At 40.7% G+C, this 26,319-nt stretch overlaps 1 protein-coding gene across 1 annotated transcript in view; it reads right to left on the bottom strand.

Moving 5' to 3' along the window:
* The window catches only part of LOC128686157 (protein DENND6A), a 155,080-nt gene that overhangs the window by 26,776 nt on the left and 101,985 nt on the right, over positions 1-26,319 (bottom strand). The window contains exons 6-8 of the mRNA XM_070083129.1: positions 18,398-18,528; positions 17,356-17,540; positions 3,314-3,423 (exon numbers count right to left, since the gene is read on the bottom strand). Of these exons, the coding sequence (XP_069939230.1) occupies positions 3,314-3,423; positions 17,356-17,540; positions 18,398-18,528 (426 nt within the window). The remainder of the gene's footprint in view (positions 1-3,313; positions 3,424-17,355; positions 17,541-18,397; positions 18,529-26,319) is intronic.

The raw sequence follows: 26,319 nt of genomic DNA on the forward strand, positions 1-26,319 counted from the left end.
GTGCACTCAGTGTGCGCTGTATGAAAAAAATAGGGGACCCCGTAGTACCGCATGGTACCACTAGTTACATTCAGCTCCATCTTGAGCCAACATCGTGGCAAACCCTCGAGATTCACTCATGCTTCGCCATATTAACAATCTTATTCGAGGAAAGTGATACAGAACGTGAGTTTAGTGGATTTGACACCAATGGGGCCACTAATGATTGAGGAATTAGTGAAAATATTAACGATAACCCAGATGATCCTCAGCCCATCACCTCTCGAGTGGCCAGTGTGGCCATGCCAGGCCCCCAGCCAAGCACTTCTGGGGTGGCCAGTGTGGTCACACCAGACCCTGGGTCAAGCACTTCTGGGGTGGCCAGTGTGGCCTCATAAGACCCTGGGCCAAGCACCTCTGGAGTGGCCAGTGTTACTACCCATAGGCAACTACAAAAGAGGAAACTATCATTTTCCCGTTTTAGTGATAGTGAAAGTGATGTAAGTGACGATGAGATTGATTTTATGCCATTAGAGGATTTGTCTAATCATAGTGATATTCATTATTCACCAGTGAAGCGTACTTTTAGGCATCGTCGCCTACGTTCTGGCAGTGTGCTATATGCAGTCCCCAAGGGTTGTGGGAGGTCACGATCGGCCACTGATGGTGATAGTGATCATGAAGGAGAATATGCGGGGATGGAGGAAGAGGTAGTGGTGGCAGCAGGTGGCACGGTGCCTGGAGCACAAGGTGCGGTGGGTGGACGCACAAAGGACCACGCGACACCCCCTCAGCCATGTGCTGCCTCCACTCCTGTCCCTCCTTCTGCTTCCCCACGACCCATGCCACAGATACACCTTGCACCATGTGACCGTGAGTGGAACTAGACACAAAGTATATTCGTGCCACAGCCTTTTGATTTTGATGCAAGTGGAAGTGGCATCCTGCCAGAATGTCCTATAACAAATGAGTCCAAAGAGTTTGACTTTTTCCAGTTATACTTTGACGAGCCTCTAATGAACTTGATAGTGACCCAAACGAACACTTATTACCACTACATCACGGACAACACAGAGGTTGGAGAATCATCACGGTTGCGTAGATGGAGACACACAACTGTGGCTGAAATGTATTTATTCCTTGCCACAGTCATGCTTATGCAACATACATATAAGCACAATATAGCACATTGCTGGTCCACAGCATACTTTATCAGTACTCCTGTTTTCCGTGACCTCCTTCCCTGCAACAGATTCACTCTGTTGCTATGAATGTTGCACTTCTCAGGCAGAAATAGGCCCAACAGAAATGACCTTCTATACAAAATCCGGGAAGTGTTTATGTATGTGAAGCAGAAATTCAGTGCCTATTTTCATCCCTTCAAGAACATTGTTGTCGACAACTTCTTGATTCTGTTCAAGGGACACCTGTCATTCAAGCATTATATACCAAGCAAACATAATCACTTTGGTATATAACAAAGTTATGTGTGACTGTGAGAGTGGTCTCGCGTTGGATGTCACTGTATACACAGGGAGAAATACATTCGATGATGACAGATGGATGTTGTTCACAAGATGATGGAACCATACCTTAGCAAGGGTCATACACTGTACACAGACATCTGGTATACAAGCCCTATGCTCGCTGATTTCCTATGTGTGAACAATACTGATATATGTGGAACAGTGAGAAGGAATAGAAAACATATGCCAAGGTTCAGTGGAGGCAGTGTTGATGGTACAGGGCAAACATTTCATGCCAATGACATCAGGGCACTGATTTGGCATGATGAACAGGATGTGACATTGCTGTCAACCATCCACAGAAACAAGATGGTACAGACAAAATGACCCCAGACACCAATGAACATATTGTCAAGCCATCTGTTGTGGTCGACTATACGAACAATATGCAACTAGTCGACAAGTGTGACATGATGATAGGGTGCGATGACTGTGTGCCTAAGAGTTGCAAGTGGTATGTGGCATGCAAAGAGTACGTAACCTTTATTCGGCACATGTACACACCCTCACTGAAAGGCTATCTCCCCCAACCAGCGAACCAGGTACTAAGGGTTGATGATGGGGCCCCGTCGTTCAATCAGTACCCAGGTTCCAGCCAATGAGAAGATGGTTTTGGCAATCGCAGAGGTGTTGTGGGTACCACACACCTGTCTGCCCTTGTCATTCCCATTCTAGAGCTGGTTGAAGCACGGTCTGCTCTCTAGTGGCTTCTATTCTGCCTTGCTTACCGAGGAGTGCACTAATACCTATTGTTGTACATAGTGTATATAGTGTACATACTTCTGTTCAAAACTGGTGAAGGATAATACAAGTCAAAAGTTTTGCTGCTGTGTTTATTTTGCTCCCTTTACACCCAGGATAACAGGCCTTTGGGACTGGGTTGTAATATGGTATATAAAAGTGTTTTTCCACCTTGTAGACTTTGCATTGCTCAGTGCATTTAATATGTACAAAATAAAGACCGGAAAATGACAAAGGTTCACAGAATTCTCCCTGAATGTCATAAAACAGATAGCAAAAAAGCATGGTACCAAACCTGTACCTGCCCCTCAACAGCGACATGTCCCCCAACCACAACCAGTCGGGTAAGTGCCAGACGGAATCATCCCTAACTGTCACTACCTTTCAATGGGCTGCAGAAAACAATATGAAGTTCAACGATGAGAAATTTCAATTACTCCGATATGGTAAACACGAGGAAATTAAAACCTCATCAGAGTACAAAACAAATTCCGACCACAAAATAGAGCGAAAAACCAACGTCAAAGACCTGGGAGTGATCATGTCAGAGGATCTCACCTTCAAAGACCATAACATTGTATCAATCGCATCTGCTAGAAAAATGACAGGATGGATAATGAGAACCTTCAAAACTAGGGAGGCCAAGCCCATGATGACACTCTTCAGGTCGCTTGTTCTATCTAGGCTGGAATATTGCTGCACACTAACAGCAACTTTCAAGGCAGGTGAAATTGCTGACCTAGAAAATGTACAGAGAACCTTCACAGCACGCATAACGGAGATAAAACACCTCAATTACTGGGAGTGCTTGAAGTTCCTGAACCTGTATTCCCTGGAACGCAGGCAGGAGAGATACATGATTATATACACCTGGAAAATCCTAGAGGGACTAGTACCGAACTTGCACACGAAAATCACTCACAACAAAAGCAAAAGACTTGGCAGATGATGCAATATCAGTGTAGTATAAAAAAAAAATTTATAAATAAATAAATAAATAAACAAAGATACCTAATAACCCCTTTGAAGATATTTTTTTTGACCACAATCATTTGGAAGCAACCTACCTTATCTGCCTGAAGGTGTGGCTTATATTTTGTATACACACCAGGTTTCTGTTCCACTGTCTTGAGGGCTGATGCCTTTTTCAGTTTGTGTTTTTGAGCACTGGGTGAGCCTGAAAAAGTTAGAACTGTGCAGTCTGTGAATCATTATTATCTTACAATGTCAAATGAACAGCATCAATATACTGTACATGCATATAAAAATACTGTTTCAATATCTAAATAATTTAACAAAACATGCAATTTTTAAACAAACCACAGTACGGGTGAGGAATGAACCTGCAGTGAGTCATAAAACTCCAGATCGATGCTTTACATAATAACTATAACAGTATTGTACAGTTTAACCCTTTGACTGTCGCAGGCCCCTTTCTGAAACTGTCATTCTATGTCGATAAATTTTTGAAAAAAAAAAAAATATTATTTTTTCTTATGAAATGATAGAGAATCTTTTCCCAATGGTAATGACACCAAAAGTTCGAAATTTGGTCGAAAACTCACGGAATTACGCTCCCGCAAAGTTAGTGGTCTCGGCGACATATGCGTATTGGCGATTTCGCCGACTTTGAGCCCTGTTTTCAGCCAATTCCGTTGTTCCAGTTGACCAAACTCATAGCTATTTCTTTAGAACTCCATTTTATCTATCAGCTGAGTACAAGAAACTGACCATTTACCAATTTGAACTACCCAATATAGTGGTCAGAAATTGTCAATTTGGCAATTTCACGCAAATTAAAAAAGATGCCAATTTCAAAATAGGGTCCAGAATAAACAAGGTAGACATTCTTGGCACTAAAATAACATATCCTCTGTTCATCAGTCACATCTCTAGGCCCCTCTTATATTATTATTGCTTTCTATTTTGATTTTTTATTTATACAAAAAAATACAAAATTTACTGTTATGCAGACTACTGCATTATTGTAAAAATGGTATAAATAACATTAGTGCACTAGTGAAAGAATATTAGACTCCCCAGTTGACGTGTATTGAACGTGTAGTGTGATTTGTTTACTCCTGAACATTGGTAAAAATCGAACATTTCCGCTACTTTGAGCTCAGTTTCAAGGTCGTTTTCATCATCAAAGTAATGAAAATCATCTCTATTTCTGTAATATGTTTTCCATTTTATCACTTAAGACCCTGAAAACGCGAATACAACAATAAATACTATACGAAAATACACCTCAAAATCGGCGCTTTAATCCAAAAAAAAAGATCAGAGTTTTTTTTTCTCATTGCGCACTGTGTGCTGCAGGATTTTTTTTATGTGGTGCACACTGACCACACAGACCCATTCTCTCACATGTGGGCCTACCAGCTTTCTCCCGCTTGATTTGAAGCCGCTAGAATTATTGAGTACAGTGGACCCCCGCATACCGTTGGCATCACATAACGTTAAATCCGCATACCGCTACATTTTATCGCCAAGATTTTGCCTCGCATACCGCTAAAAAACCCGCTCAACGCTGTTCATCCGAGACGTGTCTAATGTGCACCCTTAGCCAGCCTCACATGTTCCACCGGTGGCATTGTTTACCAGCCAGCCTCCGCGGTAACATCCAAGCATACAATCGGAACATTTCGTATTATTACAGTGTTTCTGGTGATTTTATCTACAAAATAAGTGACCATGGGCCCCAAGAAAGCTTCTAGTGCCAACCCTACAGGAATAAGGGTGAGAATTACTATAGAGATGAAGAAAGAGATCATTGATAAGTATGAAAGTGGAGTGCGTGTCTCCGAGTTGGCCAGGTTGTATAGTAAACCCCAATCAACCATCGCTACTATTGTGGGCAACAAAAAGGCAATCAAGGAAGCTGTTCTTGCCAAAGGTTTAACTGTGTTTTCGAAACAGAGATCGCAAGTGATGGAAGATGTTGAGAGACTGTTATTGGTGTGGATAAATGAGAAACAGATAGCAGGAGATAGCATCTCTCAAGTGATCATAAGTGAAAAGGCTAGGAAAGTTGCATGAGGATTTAATTAAAAAAATGCCTGCAACTAGTGATGATGTGAGTGAATTTAAGGCCAGCAAAGGTTGGTTTGAGAGATTTAAGAGGCGTAGTGGCATACATAGTGTGATAATGCATGGTGAGGCTGCCAGTTCGGACCACAAAGCAGCTGAAAAATATGTGCAGGAATTCAAGGAGTACATAGAAACTGAAGGACTGAAACCTGAACAAGTGTTTAATTGTGATGAAACAGGCCTGTTTTGGAAGAAAATGCCAAGCAGGACCTACATTACTCAGGAGGAAAAGGCACTCCCAGGACATAAGCCTATGAAAGACAGGCTTACTCTGTTGATGTGTTCCAATGCTACTGGTGATTGCAAAGTGAAGCCTTTATTAGTGTATCACTCTGAAACTCCCAGACCGTTCAGGCAAAAGAATGTCCTCAAGGAAAATTTGTGTGTGCTGTGGAGGGCAAACAGTAAGGCATGGGTCACTAGGGACTTTTTCTATGACTGGTTACACCATGCATTTGCCCCCAATGTGAAAGATTACCTAACTGAAAAGAAATTAGAACTTAAGTGCCTCCTGGTGTTAGACAATGCCCCTGGTCATCCTACAGACGTGGCAGAGCGACTTTATGGGGACATGAAATTCATTAAGGTGAAGTTTTTGCCTCCTAATACCACTCCTCTCCTGCAGCCCATAGACCAGCAGGTTATTGCAAACTTCAAAAAACTGTACACAAAAGCTCTGTTTGAAAGGTGCTTTGTAGTGACCTCAGAAACTCAACTGACTCTAAGAGAGTTTTGGAGAGATCACTTTAATATCGTCAATTGTGTAAACCTTATAGGTAAGGCTTGGGAGGGAGTGACTAAGAGGACCTTGAACTCTGCTTGGAAGAAACTGTGGCCAGAATGAGTAGACCAAAGGGATTTTGAAGGGTTTCAGGCTAACCCTGAGAATCCTATGCCAGTTGAGGAATCCATTATGGCATTGGGAAAGTCCTTGGGGTTGGAGGTTAGTGGGGATGATGTGGAAGAGTTGGTGGAGGAGGACAATGAAGAACTAACCACTGATGAGCTGATAGATCAGCTTCAACAGCAAGAGGCCAGACCTGAGGAAACTGGTTCGAAGGAGGGGAGAGAGAAATTGAAGAAATTGCCTACTACAAAGATTAAGGAAATCTGTGCAAAGTGGCTTGAAGTGCAAACCTTCATGGATGAAAATCACCCTCACACAGCTATTGCAAGCCGTGCTGGTGACTATTACACTGACAATGTTGTGAAACACTTTAGGGAAGTCATAAAGGAACGAGAGGTACAGGCCACTATGGACAGATATGTTGTGCGACAAAACTCCAGTGACTCTGAAGCTGGTCCTAGTGGCATTAAAAGAAGAAGGGAAGTAACCCCAGAAAAGGACTTGACACCTCAAGTCTTAATGGAAGGGGATTCCCCTTCTAAACACTAACACTCTCTCCTCCTCCCATCCCATCAATCATCACCAGATCTTCAATAAAAGTAAATGTCATGTAATTTTGCATGCCTTTTTCAGTTTGTGTGTATTAAAATTAATATTTCATGTGGTAAATTTTTTTTTTTCATACTTTGGGGTGTCTTGCACGGATTAATTTGATTTCCATTATTTCTTATGGGGAAAATTCATTCTGTATATATACGTCAGAAACAGTGGCGCGTAAGACGTATTTATATGGCGTAAACAGTCAAAGGGTTAAAATCATATCCATTACTGTAATACACATAACATAAAGGTCGAAATGGTGCATGTGTAATTATCTGAGAAAATATGAAAATATTTATTTCCAACTACCTGTCAAACTCAGAACCACTACTACAAGAACACTCATTCCGAGAACACGAAACACCATTGTCCTTGGAGTTAACCTTGACTCCAATCTCAGACTCCACACCCACATCAATACCAAGACAGTTATGGCTAGTGAATCTTTTGGGCAACTATACAAGCTTGAAGGTTCACATCCAGGTACCTATACAAGGCCCTTATACTGCCACTTATCACATATACACCTCTCACTCTTTCACTAGCTGCCAAGACTAATGTCCTGAAACTAGAGCAAAATCTGAACCATGCATTGCATTGGGTCCTGGACATGATGTGGAGCAACACGACTTTGCCATCAGCGAGCCTCCACACACAAGGACCAGCACCCCGGCACTTAACATTTCCTGGATAGAGCTCCGTGACAGGCAGATTGACCGACTAGAAACCCACCAGGACTCATGGATAACATACCTTGACAAAATCATAAGACAGTCACATAACCCTCAAAACCTCCTCCAATCTCTACATAATCTTGCTCCTCCTCTTCTCTATACCTAACCTCTAATCTTTCTGCCCTGCCCTCTACAGGGTTGGACCATAAAAGATGCCTGTTTTTATAGCCAACTTTCCATATTTCATCTCCATATTATATAATAGCATTGAGAAACAGTAAACAGCTAACCTTGCATACGATGCACAGGCATCACCTACTGCTGGTCTTTTGCCACCTGAATCAGGACAAGCTCTGCAGTAGTGATTGTTCAGTCAGCACAGCCAGCAACATATTCTCTCTACTCTGGCTAACCAACACAATGTGACTGGGTCTAGCCCCAGCTCTTGTCCTCAATCTTTTATCCTTTCCTCTCCTTCACTTTTTTTTTTCAACAAACCGGCCATATCCCACCAAGGCAGGGTGGCCCAAAAAAGAAAAACGAAAGTTTCTCTTTTAAAATTAAGTAATTTATACAGAAGGGGTTACTAGCCCCTTCCTCCTGGCATTTTAGTCACCTCTTACAACACGCATAGCTTACGGAGGAAGAATTCTGTTCCACTTCTCCATGGAGATAAGAGGAAATAAACAAGAACAAGAACTAGAAAGAAAATAGAAGAAAACCCAGAGGGGTGTGTATATATACGCCTGTACATGTATGTGTAGTGTGACATGTATGTGTAGTGTGCAAGATTTCATCTGAAATCTTGCACGTTTATGAGACAGAAAAATGGACACCAGCAATCCTACCATCATGTAAAACAATTACAGGCTTTCGTTTTACACTCACCTGGCAGGACAGTAGTACCTACCTGGGTGGTTGCTGTCTACCAACCTACTACCTAGACTTTAGTTTTATGTATAGTATATTGAACAACATGAGGAAGAGGCTAGTAATAATTCTCCTTTATAAATTACAACATGTAAAAAGAAAAACTTGTTTTTCTTTTAGGTCACCTGCCTCGGTGGGAGATAGCTGGTGCATTGAAAAAAGAAATATTGAACAACTTAGTTTACAATAACATTCTCCAAAGGTTACTAGCCCCTTACTCCTGGCATGTTAGTCACCTCTTACGACACACATGGCTTACGGAGGAAGAATTCTGTTCCACTTCCCCATGGAGATACAAGGAAATAAACAAGAACAAGAACTAGTAAGAAAATAGAAGAAAACCAATAGGGTGTTTACCTGGAGACCTGGAGAGAATTCCGGGGTTCAACGTCCCCGTGGCCCGGTCTGTGACCAGGCCTCATGGTGGATCAGGGCCTGATCAACCAGGCTTTAAATACAGATATGGTTTATTTGTCTCCAGAATGAATTCTCATGTGATTTACTAGACTTGATTTATGTGAAAAAGTCTATAGACACTCTAAACATTGGTATGGTTTCTCTCCTGTATGAATTCTCAGTTAAACTATCAGATTTGGTTTTGATTTAAAGACCTTCAGACATTCTGAACACTGATATGATTTCTCTCCAGTATGAACTCTCAGGTGATCATTTAAATTTGATTTTGTTGCAAAGGCCTTTAGACACACTGTACACTGATACGGTTTCTGTCCTGTATGAATTCTTAGGTGCTTATTTAATGCAGGGTGAGAGGTGAGTTTTATTTGTAGGAAGTCAGATTTTGGAAGTATGGTATCCAGCCAGGGAAGCCCTCCCCACCCCACCCACACGTAATGTAAACAAACCAGGTGAACACGTCCGGTATTTGTCACTTTACATTGTGTACAAGTTGTCTCCACATTGATACAGTAAAATAAATAAATACAAACACTCCCATTATCATGTAACACCATTTTAAGAAGAAATGACATCCTGAGTGAAGGCATACTTAGGTACAGGTACACATATGTATAATAATCAGTTATAATAGGAGGTGCGGGATTACCAAAACTGTTGTCCAGAGGGCTGAGGAAGGGTTGTTGAGGTGGTTCGGACATGTAGAGAGAATGGAGCGAAACAGAATGACTTCAAGAGTGTATCAGTCTGTAGTGGAAGGAAGGCGGGGTAGGGGTCGGCCTAGGAAAGGTTGGAGAGAGGGGGTAAAGGAGGTTTTGTGTGCGAGGGGCTTGGACTTCCAGCAGGCATGCGTGAGCGTGTTTGATAGGAGTGAATGGAGACAAATGGTTTTTAATACTTGACGTGCTGTTGGAGTGTGAGCAAAGTAACATTTATGAAGGGGTTCAGGGAAACCGGCAGGCCGGACTTGAGTCCTGGAGATGGGAAGTACAGTGCCTGCACTCTGAAGGAGGGGTGTTAATGCTGCAGTTTAAAAACTGTAGTGTAAAGCACCCTTCTGGCAAGACAGTGATGGAGTGAATGATGGTGAAAGTTTTTCTTTTTCGGGCCACCCTGTCTTGGTGGGAATCGGCCAGTGTGATAATAAATAATAATAAAATAATAATGTAGGTATGTAATCCACTTGGGCTACACACCTATACCTACCTACATACCTACACGATATTTAATGTGGCCCAGAGCTATATTATTACCATCGACATACCATGTTCACCGAGTTTGATCGTTTCTAACAACTACCTTTAGATGCCATCATAAACAAACAATTCATGCCAAGAATTGTAAACAAAAGCGTTATAAATGGGAGTGACGTAATGTTTTCTCTCTCTGCCCGGATACCACACCTCAATATTAAATAAACATAAAATGTTTATATTCTATATGTTTCTTATATAATTTTGAAGAAAATATCATAGATGGAGTAATGAAAATGTCTATATTAATGTAAAATAAGATATTTATTGTGCCCAAAAGTGATTATTATGTATTAGTATTATGTAATGTTTTCCCTACGCCCAGCAACCACACCTCCACAGCATAAAACAGCATGTTTATACGCTATGTAACGTGTTTCTTATATAATTTTGAAGAAAATATCATAGATGGATTAATGAAAATGTCTATACTGACATAAAATATGACATTTAATGTGCCCAAGAGTGATTATTATTACATAATAGAGAGATGTGCTCATGGAAAATGTAAACAAACCTGGTGGCACACACCATATTTGAGAGACCACTCGCCGTATAGAAAATTTTGGTCATAATTTGAGATTGCCATATTAGCAAAACACCATAAGGCGAAATGCCGAAAAGCGAGGCCCTACTGTATATATATTATTACACCTACCATCCGACTTACGACCAAGTTCGGTTCCGAGAAACCGGTCATAAGTTGAAATGGACGTAAGTCGAACTTTACTACTGAATATCAACATCACATTTTTGTAATGACTTTATTTTCTTATTTTATTTTTGTATTTCATGTTTTACTTTACTTTTTATGCTGTTAGTACTGTATTTTATACTGTAAGGTTTAGGATAAACACTGTGTACAACACAAATAGTTGTTTATTTCCCAGAAATTTGGCAAAAAAAACACGGTCGTAAGTCAAGTGGTCATAAGTCGAGCAGGTCGTAAGTTGGATGGTAGGTGTATTATGGTAGCTGGTGTTGAAGCCACCACACCTGACTTCCTACAATAAATATTACTCACCTCTCACCCTACATTAAGACTACAAGTGCAGTGGTACTCCAAGTTTCATACAGCTGCCAACTTGAACAATTATTTAAGTGTACATATTATTGTAAGTGCTTTTGTCAGTGTCTTTTTGGGGGTCTGAAACGGACTAATCTAATTTACATTATTCCTTATGGGAACATATTCGTTTGGTAACGGCACTTGAACAGCCTTCTGGAACGAATTATGGCGAAAACTCGGGGTACCACTGTATTTTAAAGTAATGAATGTACTGTGTATGTACGGTATTTTATTTTTTATTATTTTTTAATGGCTAGTTTTACTGTTAACTTAATATATGTTGGTGTAAACTCATTATCTGACATTTATGTGCATTTATAAGTGGAAAAAATGGTGTTCTGCTATACAGCAGTAGCCTGGAACCTAACCTGCTGTATAAGTGGGGCCCTACCACTTATATAGCAGGTGAGGTATTGCTGGAAAGCAGAACGTGATTTTTTCCACCTATAAATGCATACAAATGCCAGATAACAAGTTTACACTAACATGTATTAAGTTAGCAATAGAATTAGGCATTAAAAACAATAAAAAGTAAAATACACACACAGTACACTCATTATTTACCTCAAAATATTTGTAGTCTTAATGTAAGGCAAAAGGTGAGTAGCATTTACTGTAAGAAGTCAGGTGTAGGAGGTATGGTAGCCCTCCTGGCCACCCCACCCACAAATAATATACTACGACGATGCTTAAAGTGATAAAGTTCATATACAGTACACTCATTTCTTACTTAAATTATTTGTAGTCTTAATGGTCTTAATGTAGGGTAAGAGGTAAAAAGTACAGTGGACCCCCGGTTAACGATATTTTTTCACTCCAGAAGTATGTTCAGGTGCCAGTACTGACCGAATTTGTTCCCATAAGGAATATTGTGAAGTAGATTAGTCCATTTCAGACCCCCAAACATACACGTACAAACGCACTTACATAATTGGTCGCATTCGGAGGTGATCGTTATGTGGGGGTCCACTGTATTTATTTATAGAAAGTCATGTGGGAGGTAGGGTAGGGAAGCCCGCCTGGCCACCCCACCTACTATGTAAACAAATGGACAAAGTATCTGTTTATGGTTCATAAACATTCATACTTGTACAAACACCTTACATTGTGTACAAGTTGTTTCAACAGTGGTACAGTAGAATAAATAAAGACCAACACTTCCATTCTCATGTAATTTTTAGAAGGAATGATGCTCTGACAAATTATTATTATTATTATTATTTATTATTTTATTATCACACCGGCCGATTCCCACCAAGGCAGGGTGGCCCGAAAAAGAAAAACTTTCACCATCATTCACTCCATCACTGTCTTGCCAGAAGGGTGCTTTACACTACAGTTTTTAAACTGCAACATTAACACCCCTCCTTCAGAGTGCAGGCACTGTACTTCCCATCTCCAGGACTCAAGTCCGGCCTGCCGGTTTCCCTGAATCCCTTCATAAATGTTACTTTGCTCACACTCCAACAGCACGTCAAGTATTAAAAACCATTTGTCTCCATTCACTCCTATCAAACACGCTCACGCATGCCTGCTGGAAGTCCAAGCCCCTCGCACACAAAACCTCCTTTACCCCCTCCCTCCAACCCTTCCTAGGCCGACCCCTACCCCGCCTTCCTTCCACTACAGACTGATACACTCTTGAAGTCATTCTGTTTCGCTCCATTCTCTCTACATGTCCGAACCACCTCAACAACCCTTCCTCAGCCCTCTGGACAACAGTTTTGGTAATCCCGCACCTCCTCCTAACTTCCAAACTACGAATTCTCTGCATTATATTCACACCACACATTGCCCTCAGACATGACATCTCCACTGCCTCCAGCCTTCTCCTCGCTGCAACATTCATCACCCACGCTTCACACCCATATAAGAGCGTTGGTAAAACTATACTCTCATACATTCCCCTCTTTGCCTCCAAGGACAAAGTTCTTTGTCTCCACAGACTCCTAAGTGCACCACTCACTCTTTTTCCCTCATCAATTCTATGATTCACCTCATCTTTCATAGACCCATCTGCTGACACGTCCACTCCCAAATATCTGAATACGTTCACCTCCTCCATACTCTCTCCCTCCAATCTGATATTCAATCTTTCATCACCTAATCTTTTTGTTATCCTCATAACCTTACTCTTTCCTGTATTCACCTTTAATTTTCTTCTTTTGCACACCCTACCAAATTCATCCACCAATCTCTGCAACTTCTCTTCAGAATCTCCCAAGAGCACAGTGTCATCAGCAAAGAGCAGCTGTGACAACTCCCACTTTGTGTGTGATTCTTTATCTTTTAACTCCACGCCTCTTGCCAAGACCCTCGCATTTACTTCTCTTACAACCCCATCTATAAATATATTAAACAACCACGGTGACATCACACATCCTTGTCTAAGGCCTACTTTTACTGGGAAAAAATTTCCCTCTTTCCTACATACTCTAACTTGAGCCTCACTATCCTCATAAAAACTCTTCACTGCTTTCAGTAACCTACCTCCTACACCATACACTTGCAACATCTGCCACATTGCCCCCCTATCCACCCTGTCATACGCCTTATTATTATTATTATTATTTTTTTTTATTTTTTATTATCACACCGGCCGATTCCCACCAAGGCAGGGTGGCCCGAAAAAGAAAAACTTTCACCATCATTCACTCCATCACTGTCTTGCCAGAAGGGTGCTTTACACTACAGTTTTTAAACTGCAACATTAACACCCCTCCTTCAGAGTGCAGGCACTGTACTTCCCATCTCCAGGACTCAAGTCCGGCCTGCCGGTTTCCCTGAATCCCTTCATAAATGTTACTTTGCTCACCCTCCAACAGCACGTCAAGTATTAAAAACCATTTGTCTCCATTCACTCCTATCAAACACGCTCACGCATGCCTGCTGGAAGTCCAAGCCCCTCGCACACAAAACCTCCTTTACCCCCTCCCTCCAACCCTTCCTAGGCCGACCCCTACCCCGCCTTCCTTCCACTACAGACTGATACACTCTTGAAGTCATTCTGTTTCGCTCCATTCTCTCTACATGTCCGAACCACCTCAACAACCCTTCCTCAGCCCTCTGGACAACAGTTTTGGTAATCCCGCACCTCCTCCTAACTTCCAAACTACGAATTCTCTGCATTATATTTACACCACACATTGCCCTCAGACATGACATCTCCACTGCCTCCAGCCTTCTCCTCGCTGCAACATTCATCACCCACGCTTCACACCCATATAAGAGCGTTGGTAAAACTATACTCTCATACATTCCCCTCTTTGCCTCCAAGGACAAAGTTCTTTGTCTCCACAGACTCCTAAGTGCACCACTCACTCTTTTTCCCTCATCAATTCTATGATTCACCTCATCTTTCATAGACCCATCCGCTGACACGTCCACTCCCAAATATCTGAATACGTTCACCTCCTCCATACTCTCTCCCTCCAATCTGATATTCAATCTTTCATCACCTAATCTTTTTGTTATCCTCATAACCTTACTCTTTCCTGTATTCACCTTTAATTTTCTTCTTTTGCACACCCTACCAAATTCATCCACCAATCTCTGCAACTTCTCTTCAGAATCTCCCAAGAGCACAGTGTCATCAGCAAAGAGCAGCTGTGACAACTCCCACTTTGTGTGTGATTCTTTATCTTTTAACTCCACGCCTCTTGCCAAGACCCTCGCATTTACTTCTCTTACAACCCCATCTATAAATATATTAAACAACCACGGTGACATCACACATCCTTGTCTAAGGCCTACTTTTACTGGGAAAAAATTTCCCTCTTTCCTACATACTCTAACTTGAGCCTCACTATCCTCGTAAAAACTCTTCACTGCTTTCAGTAACCTACCTCCTACACCATACACTTGCAACATCTGCCACATTGCCCCCCTATCCACCCTGTCATACGCCTTTTCCAAATCCATAAATGCCACAAAGACCTCTTTAGCCTTATCTAAATACTGTTCACTTATATGTTTCACTGTAAACACCTGGTCCACACACCCCCTACCTTTCCTAAAGCCTCCTTGTTCATCTGCTATCCTATTCTCCGTCTTACTCTTAATTCTTTCAATTATAACTCTACCATACACTTTACCAGGTACACTCAACAGACTTATCCCCCTATAATTTTTGCACTCTCTTTATTATTATTATTATTACAAATTATTATTATTATTACAAAATATTATTACAAGTTATTATTACTACAAGTTATTATTATTATAAGTTGTTATTATAATCATAATAAAAAAGAAGCACTAAACCCACAAGGGTTGTGAATACCTATAGACAGAGTGAAGGCATACGAAAGGAATAAATTTCTAGTTAAGTTACTGGTGTTTGACTAGAGAAAACATAATTTTTCCGACTCTCCTTTGAACCGCTTGGTAAACAAATCTCATATTTATGTCAATTTTTATACTGTGGGTGTATGTATCATGTTTATGTTACGTAGCATGTTTATTATATAATTTTGAAAAAATATCATAGCTGGATTAATGGAAATGTCTATATTAACGTAATATATGACATTTAATGTTCCCATGAGATTATTATTAATATGGCATCTTCAAGAGTAGAGAGACTCTTAGTGATTTTAATGTGTACCTGCACACCAGCACAGCGTGTAAGTATGCAGTGGAACCTCAGGATACGAACTTTTTTCGTTCCAGAAGGCTGCTCGAGTGCCGATATCGAACAAATTTATTCCCATAAGGAATAATGTAAATTAGATTAGTCCGTTTCTGACCCCCAAAAGTACACTTACAAAATCACTTACATAAATACACTTACATAACTGGTCGAGTTTTGAGCTGTTCGTATCCCGAGGTACCACTGTATTTAGGTACAGGTACACATAAGTATAATTTTCAGAGTACGTACATATAAAATATACAATAACTTTAAAACACTTGAAATTTTGGAAAATTTCCAGACATAATAGAGAGATGTGCTCACAGAGAATGTAAACAAACCGGGTGGGGCGCGACGTATTTGAAAGACCGCTAGCCGCATGGCAAATTTTGGTCATAATTTGAAATCGCCATATTAGCAGAATGCCATAAGGCGAAACACCATAAAGCAGGGCCCTACTGTACATTATTATTTTTTTTTTAACAAACCGGCCGTATCCCAACAAGGCGGGGTGGCCCAAAAGGAAAAATGAAAGTGTCTCCTTTGAAATTTAGTAATATATACAGGAGAAGGGGTTACTAGCCCCTTGCTTCCGTCATTTTAGCCGCCTCCTACGACACGCATGACCTACGGAGGAAGAATTCTGTTCCACTTCCCCATGGAGATAAGAGGAAATAAACAAGAACAAGAACTAGAAAGAAAATAGAAGAAAACCCAAAGGGGTATGTATATATATATGCTTGTACATGTATGTGTAGTGTGACCTAAGTGTAAGTAGAAGTAGCAAGATGTACCTGAAATCTTGCATGTTTATAAGACAGAAAAAAGACACCAGCAATCCTACCATCATGTAAAACAATTACAGGTTTCCATTTTACACTCACTTGGCAGGACGGTAGTACCTCCCTGGGCGGTTGCTGTCTACCAACCTACTACCTAGGTATATTATTTTTATTATATATTATTATTATATGTATTTAACAAGCTGGCTGTCTCCCACTGAAGCAGGGTAACCCAAAAAAGAAACACTTTCACCATCATTCACACTATCACTATCTTGCCATAGACATGCAGATGTCATTTCAATTAGATGTCATTTCAAACAGCAAATATCTCAAACCCCTAATTTAGAAGAAAAACAATTCTTCCTCTATAAGGCAATTAAAATCCCAGGAGCAAAGGCTTTACTGGCCCTTTGCTAAATGTAAACAAGAAGTAAAGCTGTGCATTTCTTCTTTTTCAGGTCACCCTACATTGGTGGGAGACGGTCATTGTGTTAAAGTATTATTAGAACAATTTTATTTGAAGAGAATAGATCAATGCAAAAGCAAAGAAATGAGTTACCTTGTGTTTTTAATACACATGCTCCTTCCCACCAAGACAGAAAGACCCAAAAAAGAAAACAGTCCTCCTCGCTTGCACACAAGCTGTCTTTTCAATCCAAAGCTGTCTTTTCGATCCAAAGTACTCATAATTCAAAGGTAGCCCACAGAGCCAAAACATCCTCACCTAACTATTTCTTGCATAGTTACACCTAAAGATAAATGACTTTTCATCTAAAATAATCTATTACTGTGTTCGACAATGGGGACTTACCTGTATTATCTCCTATTCTGATGATGTGTGGCCAGTGCTGGAGGGTTTTGGCAAAAAATGGGTTTGTAACCCCAAGAATTACATTGGGCGGAGCTGATGTACGTGTTGTGTACTCCTTAAACTCAGAATCATGGATGGTGAAGAATGGCCGATAATCACCACTAAATTTGAGAGGAGTGATAAGACTGGAAAAAATTAAATGCTAAATTCAGAACTAAGAGAAGTTTTTATACATTACAGTACAGAGAATATTACTTAACATCTAGCTGTTGAAAGTAAATAAAATCACTATACTTGACACCCACACAGTGAACAAAACTAACAGATGAGTTTGATTCAAAGTAGTGAAAAGAAAAGCAATGATAATAAGTCACATTAAATTTCTGTATGAATCACTCTCCATATTATTAATAAGACTTATGGTCCACCATCAACTTTATTTATTTATTTATTTATTTATTTATTTATAATTTGAGCACACATACAGAGGTACAAAAAAATACAGATAAGAGCAGCATGCCAAAGCCACTTATACTATGCATAGCATTACGGGCTGGCTTAAAATTAACTTAAGATTAACTAAGCAATGATGAAATCAGTGAAAAACATTAATGTAAACAGATTACTATAAAGCACAAGTGAGTATTACAAAGACAGGTCATATGGTTGCATGCATTGTTGTAAATTCAGTAGAATGGAGTATTCTGTTAGGTAGTGTATTTAAAAAATAATAAAGTTAGATTGGGTTTTAGGTTTAACATTTATGTGATATAATTGTGAGAAACATTTAAGATATACAATTTATAAGGTTCAGTTATTCAGTATTTATTTGGTTTTGGGTGAGTAAGTGATCTTTGAGAAGAGACTTGAATTTATAAACAGGTAGTGTTTCTTTTATATTTACAGGTAATGAATTCCAACTGATAAAGCCCCTGCTAGATGAAACATCTCTTAATAAAATTCCATGAACTGCATATGCCTGTATATTCTACCATTTATATACAGACATCTTGCTTATTACAAAACAAGTAGCACTACTAACCTGATCAATGTTTGTACAGTGTTTGCAGCAGTTGTTGGAGACATTGCCATAACTACCAAAGGTTCAGCTGTTAATACTAACTCCCATAAGAGGTTCAAGTGTGGTAACACTGGCGCCAGCACACGGAATGCCTGTTCAGAATTATTTTATATACTGTAATTTAAATATGGTAGAATTACTACTGAAAAAATTAGGAGTAAGACAAAGTACGATTATATAGGAACAAAGAGGATTTAGGAAGTGTAGGAGGATGTGTAAACCAAGTGTTTACAATGAAGCATGTGTGTGTGAACAATAGGGTAAGGAACGATGTTGCATTTATGAATTTAGAAAGGACACATACGGTCAATAAATTACATTGGTTCCCTTTAATATCATAACCACAAAATAAGTCATTCCTTGCACTTCAGGACATCCTTCAACCATCTAGGTAGTGATTAACACATATTCTTCAGGGTTATATGGGGCTAAATCTCCCCACAGATGGCGTCCTAAAACCATGGGAGTGGGCTGATCTCTTTTTCCCTGTAAATCTCTCTATCTCAACCCAGAGATTCCCCCCAATGGAGTTCAAGACAGGAGAGTTTCCTGGCCATCCATCAAAGAAGGGTACTTCACAGTCACAAAGCCCCTGAAAAACATACCTCGCACTGTGGCTAGGAGCACTGCTTTGCATAGAAACCATGTCCCACACTGAGTGAAAGATTCAGGCACAAGATAACAAACCAATTTTAGGTACGTTAGTACAGTCAGCATTAGTGGCTATGTTTTTCTAAGCCTCCCTGGATATGCTAACTGGCGTGGGTGTCATGAACATTATCATCAATGAACCAATGCAACCAAGTCCTCACTGAATGCTCAAACTCATCGCTGGCTTCTACTATTTCCTATATTTGACGGCCCATATTAATTCGTCAGAAGCTAAAAATGTTCAACAAATTTCATCCTTAAGACCACAAATTACAGGGAGACCATGGACACAAACCCATCCACCACACAAGCTCAGAAGGCCCTTAAGATGCAGCCAGTTGCCACAGGAAATCCTGAGATGTCCCACTTTGAGTTACCAGAGCAGTATGACTTCTGACAAATGTACCAGGGGAAGGTATTGCTTTGGACATTACATCAGGTGCCTTTCACCCACTGTATTTTAATGACAAACACTGTAGGATGGATATGTGAACATTGCAGTAGATGCTGCAAATGTATAGAATACATGGTAGGTTACCAAAAGCAGCAGAGTTGTTATGCAGAAAAGGAGGCTCAAGTTAATTAATGTAGGAGAGAGGGAGATTTACCAGTAAAAATAGGCCATTGACAAGCAAGTATGATGTAACCATAGTTGTTTAACATATAAAATCAGTAACTACTAAGGTGCTGGAGAGAGATGTGGAATTAAAAGGTAATTAATGTGATACAAAGTGGAAATTGTCACAGTTGGTTTTTGCCAATGACAGTCCTTCTGGGAGATTCTGCACAGAAATTACAAAAGTTACTCAATGAATTAAGAAGAGTAACTAAAATAAGGAAATCAAAACTGAACACACACACACACACACACACACACACACACACACACACACACACACACACACACACACACACACACACACACACACACACACACACACACACACATACACGCACACACGCACACACGCACACATGCACACACGCGCGCACACACACACACACACACACACACACACATGCACACACACACACACACACATGCACACACACACACACACATGCACACACAAAAAAAAACAGAGAAAAGAGAAACAAAGCCTAGGTAATGAAAGATTGAATATCAGACACGAGTGAAGGGGGGGGGATGGAGGAGGTGAATGAACAGTATTTAGATAGTTAGAATGGACAAGTTGGGAGTGGATAAGTTGGCAGATGGGTTTAACCCTTTCAGGGTTGGTGCCGTACTAGTACAGCTTACACACCAGGGCTAGTGCTGTACTAGTACACATAAATTCTAGCGCCTTCAAATCTAGCGAGAGAAAGCTGGTAGGCCTACATATGAAAGAATGGGTCTATGTGGGCAGTGTGCGCAGTATAAAAATATCTTGCAGCACACAGTGCATAATGCGAAAAAAAAAAAAAACTCCGACCGTGTTTTTGTCTTAAAACAGCAACTTTGCATTGTATTTTCGTATGCTATTTATGGTTGTATTCTAGTTTTCCTGGTCCCATTTTATAGAATGGAAGACATATTATGGAAATTGAGATGAATTTGACCAGTTTCACAGTGAAAAGTACCTTAAAATTGAGCTCAAAGTAGCAGAAATATTCAATTTTTGCCAAAGTTCAAAAGTAAACAAATCATGCCTTCCGTCCAATACACGCCAACTGGTGAGTCTAATACAGTGGACCCCCCGCATACCGCACGCATCGCATACCGTACAATCCGCATACCGCTCGCTTTTTTGCAAAAATTTTGCCTCGCATACCGCCCAAAAACCCGCTCACCGCCCTTCGTCCGAGACGCGTCCAATGTGCGGCCTGAGCCACGCTCACATGTTCCGCCAGTGGCATTGTTTACCAGCCAGCCTCCTCGGTAACATCCAAGCATACAATCGGAACATTTCGTATTATTACATAGTTTTTGGTGATTTTTTCTGGAAAATAAGTGACCATGGGCCCCAAGAAAGCTTCTAGTGCCAACCCTACAGCAATAAGGGTGAGAATTACTATAGAGATGAAGAAAAAGATCATTGATAAGTATGAAAGTGGAGTGCGTGTCTCCGAGCTGGCCAGGTTGTATAATAAACCCCAATCAACCATCGCTACTATTGGTGGTACAGCTGCTGCTGCACTGTCAGCTGCTGCTGCTGTTGTACCACCATCAGCTGCTGCTGCTGCTGCTGTAGTACCGTCTGCTGCTGCTGTAGCATCGTCTGCTGCTGCTGTAGCATCGTCTGCTGCTGCTGTAGCATCGTCTGCTGCTGCTGTAGCATCGTCTGCTGCTGCTGTAGCATCGTCTGCTGCTGCTGTAGCATCATCTGTTGCTGCTGTAGCATCGTCTGCTGCTGCTGTAGCATCGTCTGTTGCTGCTGTAGCATCGTCTGCTGCTGCTGTAGCATCATCTGTTGCTGCTGTAGCATCGTCTGCTGCTGCTGTAGCATCGTCTGCTGCTGCTGTAGCATCATCTGTTGTTGCTGTAGCATCGTCTGCTGCTGCTGTAGCATCGTCTGTTGCTGCTGTAGCATCGTCTGTTGCTGCTGTACCACCGTCAGCTGCTGCTGCTGCTGTAGCACCGTTGTTGGTGTGGCTTATTGAGAATATACCAAGAAACAATTAACCCCAGAGGATTTGCCACCCAGGATAACCCAAAAAAGTCAGTGTCATCGAAGACTGTCTAACTTATTTCCATTGGGGTCCTTAATCTTGTCTCCCAGGATGCAACCCACACCAGTCGACTAACACCCAGGTGAACAGAGAAAAATGCCTGGAACTAGTGCTCATATTGGTGAATTTAAAGCCAGCAAAGGTTGGTTTGAGAGATTTAAGAATCGTAGTGGCATACACAGTGTGATAAGGCCTGTTCTGGAAGAAAATGCCAAACAGGACCTACAGTACTCAGGAGGAAAAGGCACTCCCAGGACACAGTGTCTCATCAGTCATTGCTGCATCTTCAATAAAGGTAAGTGTCATTTATTCTTCATTTAGTAGAGTAGTACATGCACAATATATATTGTGCATGTACTACTCTACTATTGTGCATGTATCCTTCTCTTTGTGTGTAGGAAAATGTATATTTCATGTGGTAAAAATTTTTTTTTCATACTTTTGGGTGTCTTGCACGGATTAATTTGATTTCCATTATTTCTTATGGGGAAAATTCATTCGCATACCGAACATTTCGCATAACAACCAGCCCTCTTGCACGGATTAAGGTCGCTATGCGGGGGTCCACTGTATTCTTTCACAATTATTTTATTTTATTATCACACTGGTCGATTCCCACCAAGGCAGGGTGGCCCGAAAAAGAAAAACTTTCATCATCATTCACTCCATAACTGTCTTGCCAGAAGGGTGCTTTACACTACAGTTTTTAAACTGCAACATTAACACCCCTCCTTCAGAGTGCAAGCACTGTACTTCCCATCTCCAGGACTCAAGTCCGGCCTGCCAGTTTCCCTGAACCCCTTCATAAATGTTACTTTGCTCACACTCCAACAGCACGTCAAGTATTAAAAACCATTTGTCTCCATTCACTCCTATCAAACATGCTCACGCATGCCTGCTGGAAGTCCAAGCCCCTCGCACACAAAACCTCCTTTACCCCCTCCCTCCAACCTTTCCTAGGCCGACCCCTACCCCGCCTTCCTTCCACTACAGACTGTTACACTCTTGAAGTCACTCTGTTTCGCTCCATTCTCTCTACATGTCCGAACCACCTCAACAACCCTTCCTCAGCCCTCTGGACAACAGTTTTGGTAATCCCGCACCTCCTCATAACTTCCAAACTACGAATTCTCTGCATTATATTCACACCACACAATGCCCTCAGACATGACATCTCCACTGCCTCCAGCCTTCTCCTCGCTGCAACATTCATCACCAATGCTTCACACCCATATAAGAGCGTTGGTAAAACTATACTCTTATACATTCCCCTCTTTGCCTCCAAGGACAAAGTTCTTTGTCTCCACAGACTCCTAAGTGCACCACTCACCCTTTTCCCCTCATCAATTCTATGATTCACCTCATCTTTCATAGACCCATCCGCTGACACGTCCACTCCCAAATATCTGAATACATTTACCTCTTCCACACTCTCTCCCTCCAATCTGATATCCAATCTTTCATCACCTAATCTTTTTGTTATCCTCATTACCTTACTCTTTCCTGTATTCACTTTTAATTTTCTTCTTTTGCACACCCTACCAAAGTCATCCACCAATCTCTGCAGCTTCTCTTCAGAATCTCCCAAGAGCACAGTGTCATCAGCAAAGAGCAACTGTGACAACTCCCACTTTATGTGTGATTCTTTATCTTTTAACTCCACGCCTCTTGCCAAGACCCTCGCATTTACTTCTCTTACAACCCCATCTATAAATATATTAAACAACCACAGTGACATCACACATCCTTGTCTAAGGCCTACTTTTACTGGGAAATAATTTCCCTCTTTCCTACATACTCTAACTTGAGCCTCACTATCCTCGTAAAAACTCTTCACTGCTTTCAGTAACCTACCTCCCACACCATACACTTGCAACATCTGCCACATTGCCCCCCTATCCACCCTGTCATACGCCTTTTCCAAATCCATAAATGCCACAAAGACCTCTTTAGCCTTTTCTAAATACTGTTCACTTATATGTTTCACTGTAAACACCTGGTCCACACACCCCCTACCTTTCCTAAAGCCTCCTTGTTCATCTGCTATCCTATTCTCCGTCTTACTCTTAATTCTTTCAATAATAACTCTACCATACACTTTACCAGGTATACTCAACAGACTTATCCCCCTATAATTTTTGCACTCTCTTTTGTCCCCTTTGCCTTTATACAAAGGAACTTACATGCTCTCTGCCAATCCCTAGGTACCTTACCCTCTTCCATACATTTATTAAATAATTGCACCAACCACTCCAAAACTATATCCCCACCTGCTTTTAACATTTCTATCTTTATCCCATCAATCCCAGCTGCCTTACCCCCTTTCATTTTACCTACTGCCTCACGAACTTCCCCCACACTCACAACTGGCTCTTCCTCACTCCTACAAGATGTTATTCCTCCTTGCCCTATACACGAAATCACAGCTTCCCTATCTTCATCAACATTTAACAATTCCTCAAAATATTCCCTCCATCTTCCCAATACCTCTAACTCTCCATTTAATAACTCTCCTCTCCTATTTTTAACTGACAAATCCATTTGTTCTCTAGGCTTCCTTAACTTGTTTATCTCACTCCAAAACTTTTTCTTATTTTCAACAAAATTTGTTGATAACATCTCACCCACTCTCTCATTTGCTCTCTTTTTACATTGCTTCACCACTCTCTTAACCTCTCTCTTTTTCTCCATATACTCTTCCCTCCTTGCATCACTTCTACTTTGTAAAAACTTCTCATATGCTAACTTTTTCTCCCTTACTACTCTCTTTACATCATCATTCCACCAATCGCTCCTCTTCCCTCCCGCACCCACTTTCCTGTAACCACAAACTTCTGCTGAACACTCTAACACTACATTTTTAAACCTACCCCATACCTCTTCGACCCCATTGCCTATGCTCTCATTTGCCCATCTATCTTCCAATAGCTGTTTATATCTTACCCTAACTACCTCCTCTTTTAGTTTATAAACCTTCACCTCTCTCTTCCCTGATGCTTCTGTTCTCCTTGTATCCCATCTACCTTTTACTCTCAGTGTAGCTACAACTAGAAAGTGATCTGATATATCTGTGGCCCCTCTATAAACATGTACATCCTGAAGTCTACTCAACAGTCTTTTATCTACCTATACATAATCCAACAAACTACTATCATTTCGCCCTACATCATATCTTGTATACTTATTTATCCTCTTTTTCTTAAAATATGTATTACCTATAACTAAACCCCTTTCTATACAAAGTTCAATCAAAGGGTTCCCATTTTCATTTACACCTGGCACCCCAAACTTACCTTCCACACCCTCTCTAAAAGTTTCTCCTACTTTAGCATTCAGGTCTCCTACCACAATTACTCTCTCACTTGGTTCAAAGGCTCCTATACATTCACTTAACATCTCCCAAAATCTCTCTCTCTCCTCTACATTCCTCTCTTCTCCAGGAGCATACACGCTTATTATGACCCACTTTTCGCATCCAACCTTTACTTTAATCCACATAATTCTTGAATTTACACATTCATATTCTCTTTTCTCCTTCCATAACTGATCCTTCAATATTACTGCTACCCCTTCCTTTGCTCTAACTCTCTCAGATACTCCAGATTTAATCCCATTTATTTCCCCCCACCAAAACTCCCCTACCCCAGGACATCCAACTTCTTTTCATTCATAACATCAGCAATCATCTGTTTCTTGTCATCCGCACTACATCCACACACATTCAAGCATCCCAGTTTTATAAAGTTTTTCTTCTTCTCTTTCACAAGTGTGCTGATATTATTTATACCATTTCTACACCATTTCTACACTAATGCAGTAGTCTGCATAACAGTAAATCTTCTATTTTTTGTGAGAATAAACATTCAAAGTGGAAAGCAAAAGAATGTAACAGAGGCCTGGGGACATGATTAATGAACAGAGGAGATGTTATTTTAGTGCCAGGAATATCTGTCTTGTTCATTCTGGACCCTATTTGGAAATTGGCATCTTTTGAAATTTGTGTGAAATTGTAAAAAACTGTCCATTTCTGACCACTTTATTGGATAGTTGAAATTGGTAAATGGGTGGTTTCTTGTACTCATTAGATAGAAAAAATGGAGTTCTAGCGAAATAGTTATGATTTTTGTCAACTGGTACATTGGAATTGGCCGAAAATGGGGCTCAAATTGGGCAAAATCGCCGATGCGTAAACATTGAGACCGCTAACCTCACGAGAACATAATTCCGTAAGTTTTCCATCAAATTTCATACTTTTGGTGTCATTATGATCGGAAAAAGATTCTCTATCATTTCATAAGAAAAATAATTCTTTTTTTTTTAAAATTTCCAACCCTGAGAACAAGTTTAGGAGAGGGCCTGCCGACCCTGAAAGGGTTAAGGAAGATGAAGCAAATCACAGAATAGACAAAGCAAAAAAAAGTTTGTGGTATGCTAAAGCACCTGTGAAAAGAAAGTTTATCTATAGTGGCAAAAAAAAAAAAGTACAACCATGCCACCACATTTATATGGGTGGGAGCAAAGGGCTAGTAACCTTTTCTTCTGTATAAATTATTAAATGTGGT

This window comes from Cherax quadricarinatus, chromosome 9 (genome assembly GCF_038502225.1).
Source record: "Cherax quadricarinatus isolate ZL_2023a chromosome 9, ASM3850222v1, whole genome shotgun sequence".
In the NCBI taxonomy this organism is placed as follows: Eukaryota; Metazoa; Arthropoda; class Malacostraca; order Decapoda; family Parastacidae; genus Cherax; species Cherax quadricarinatus.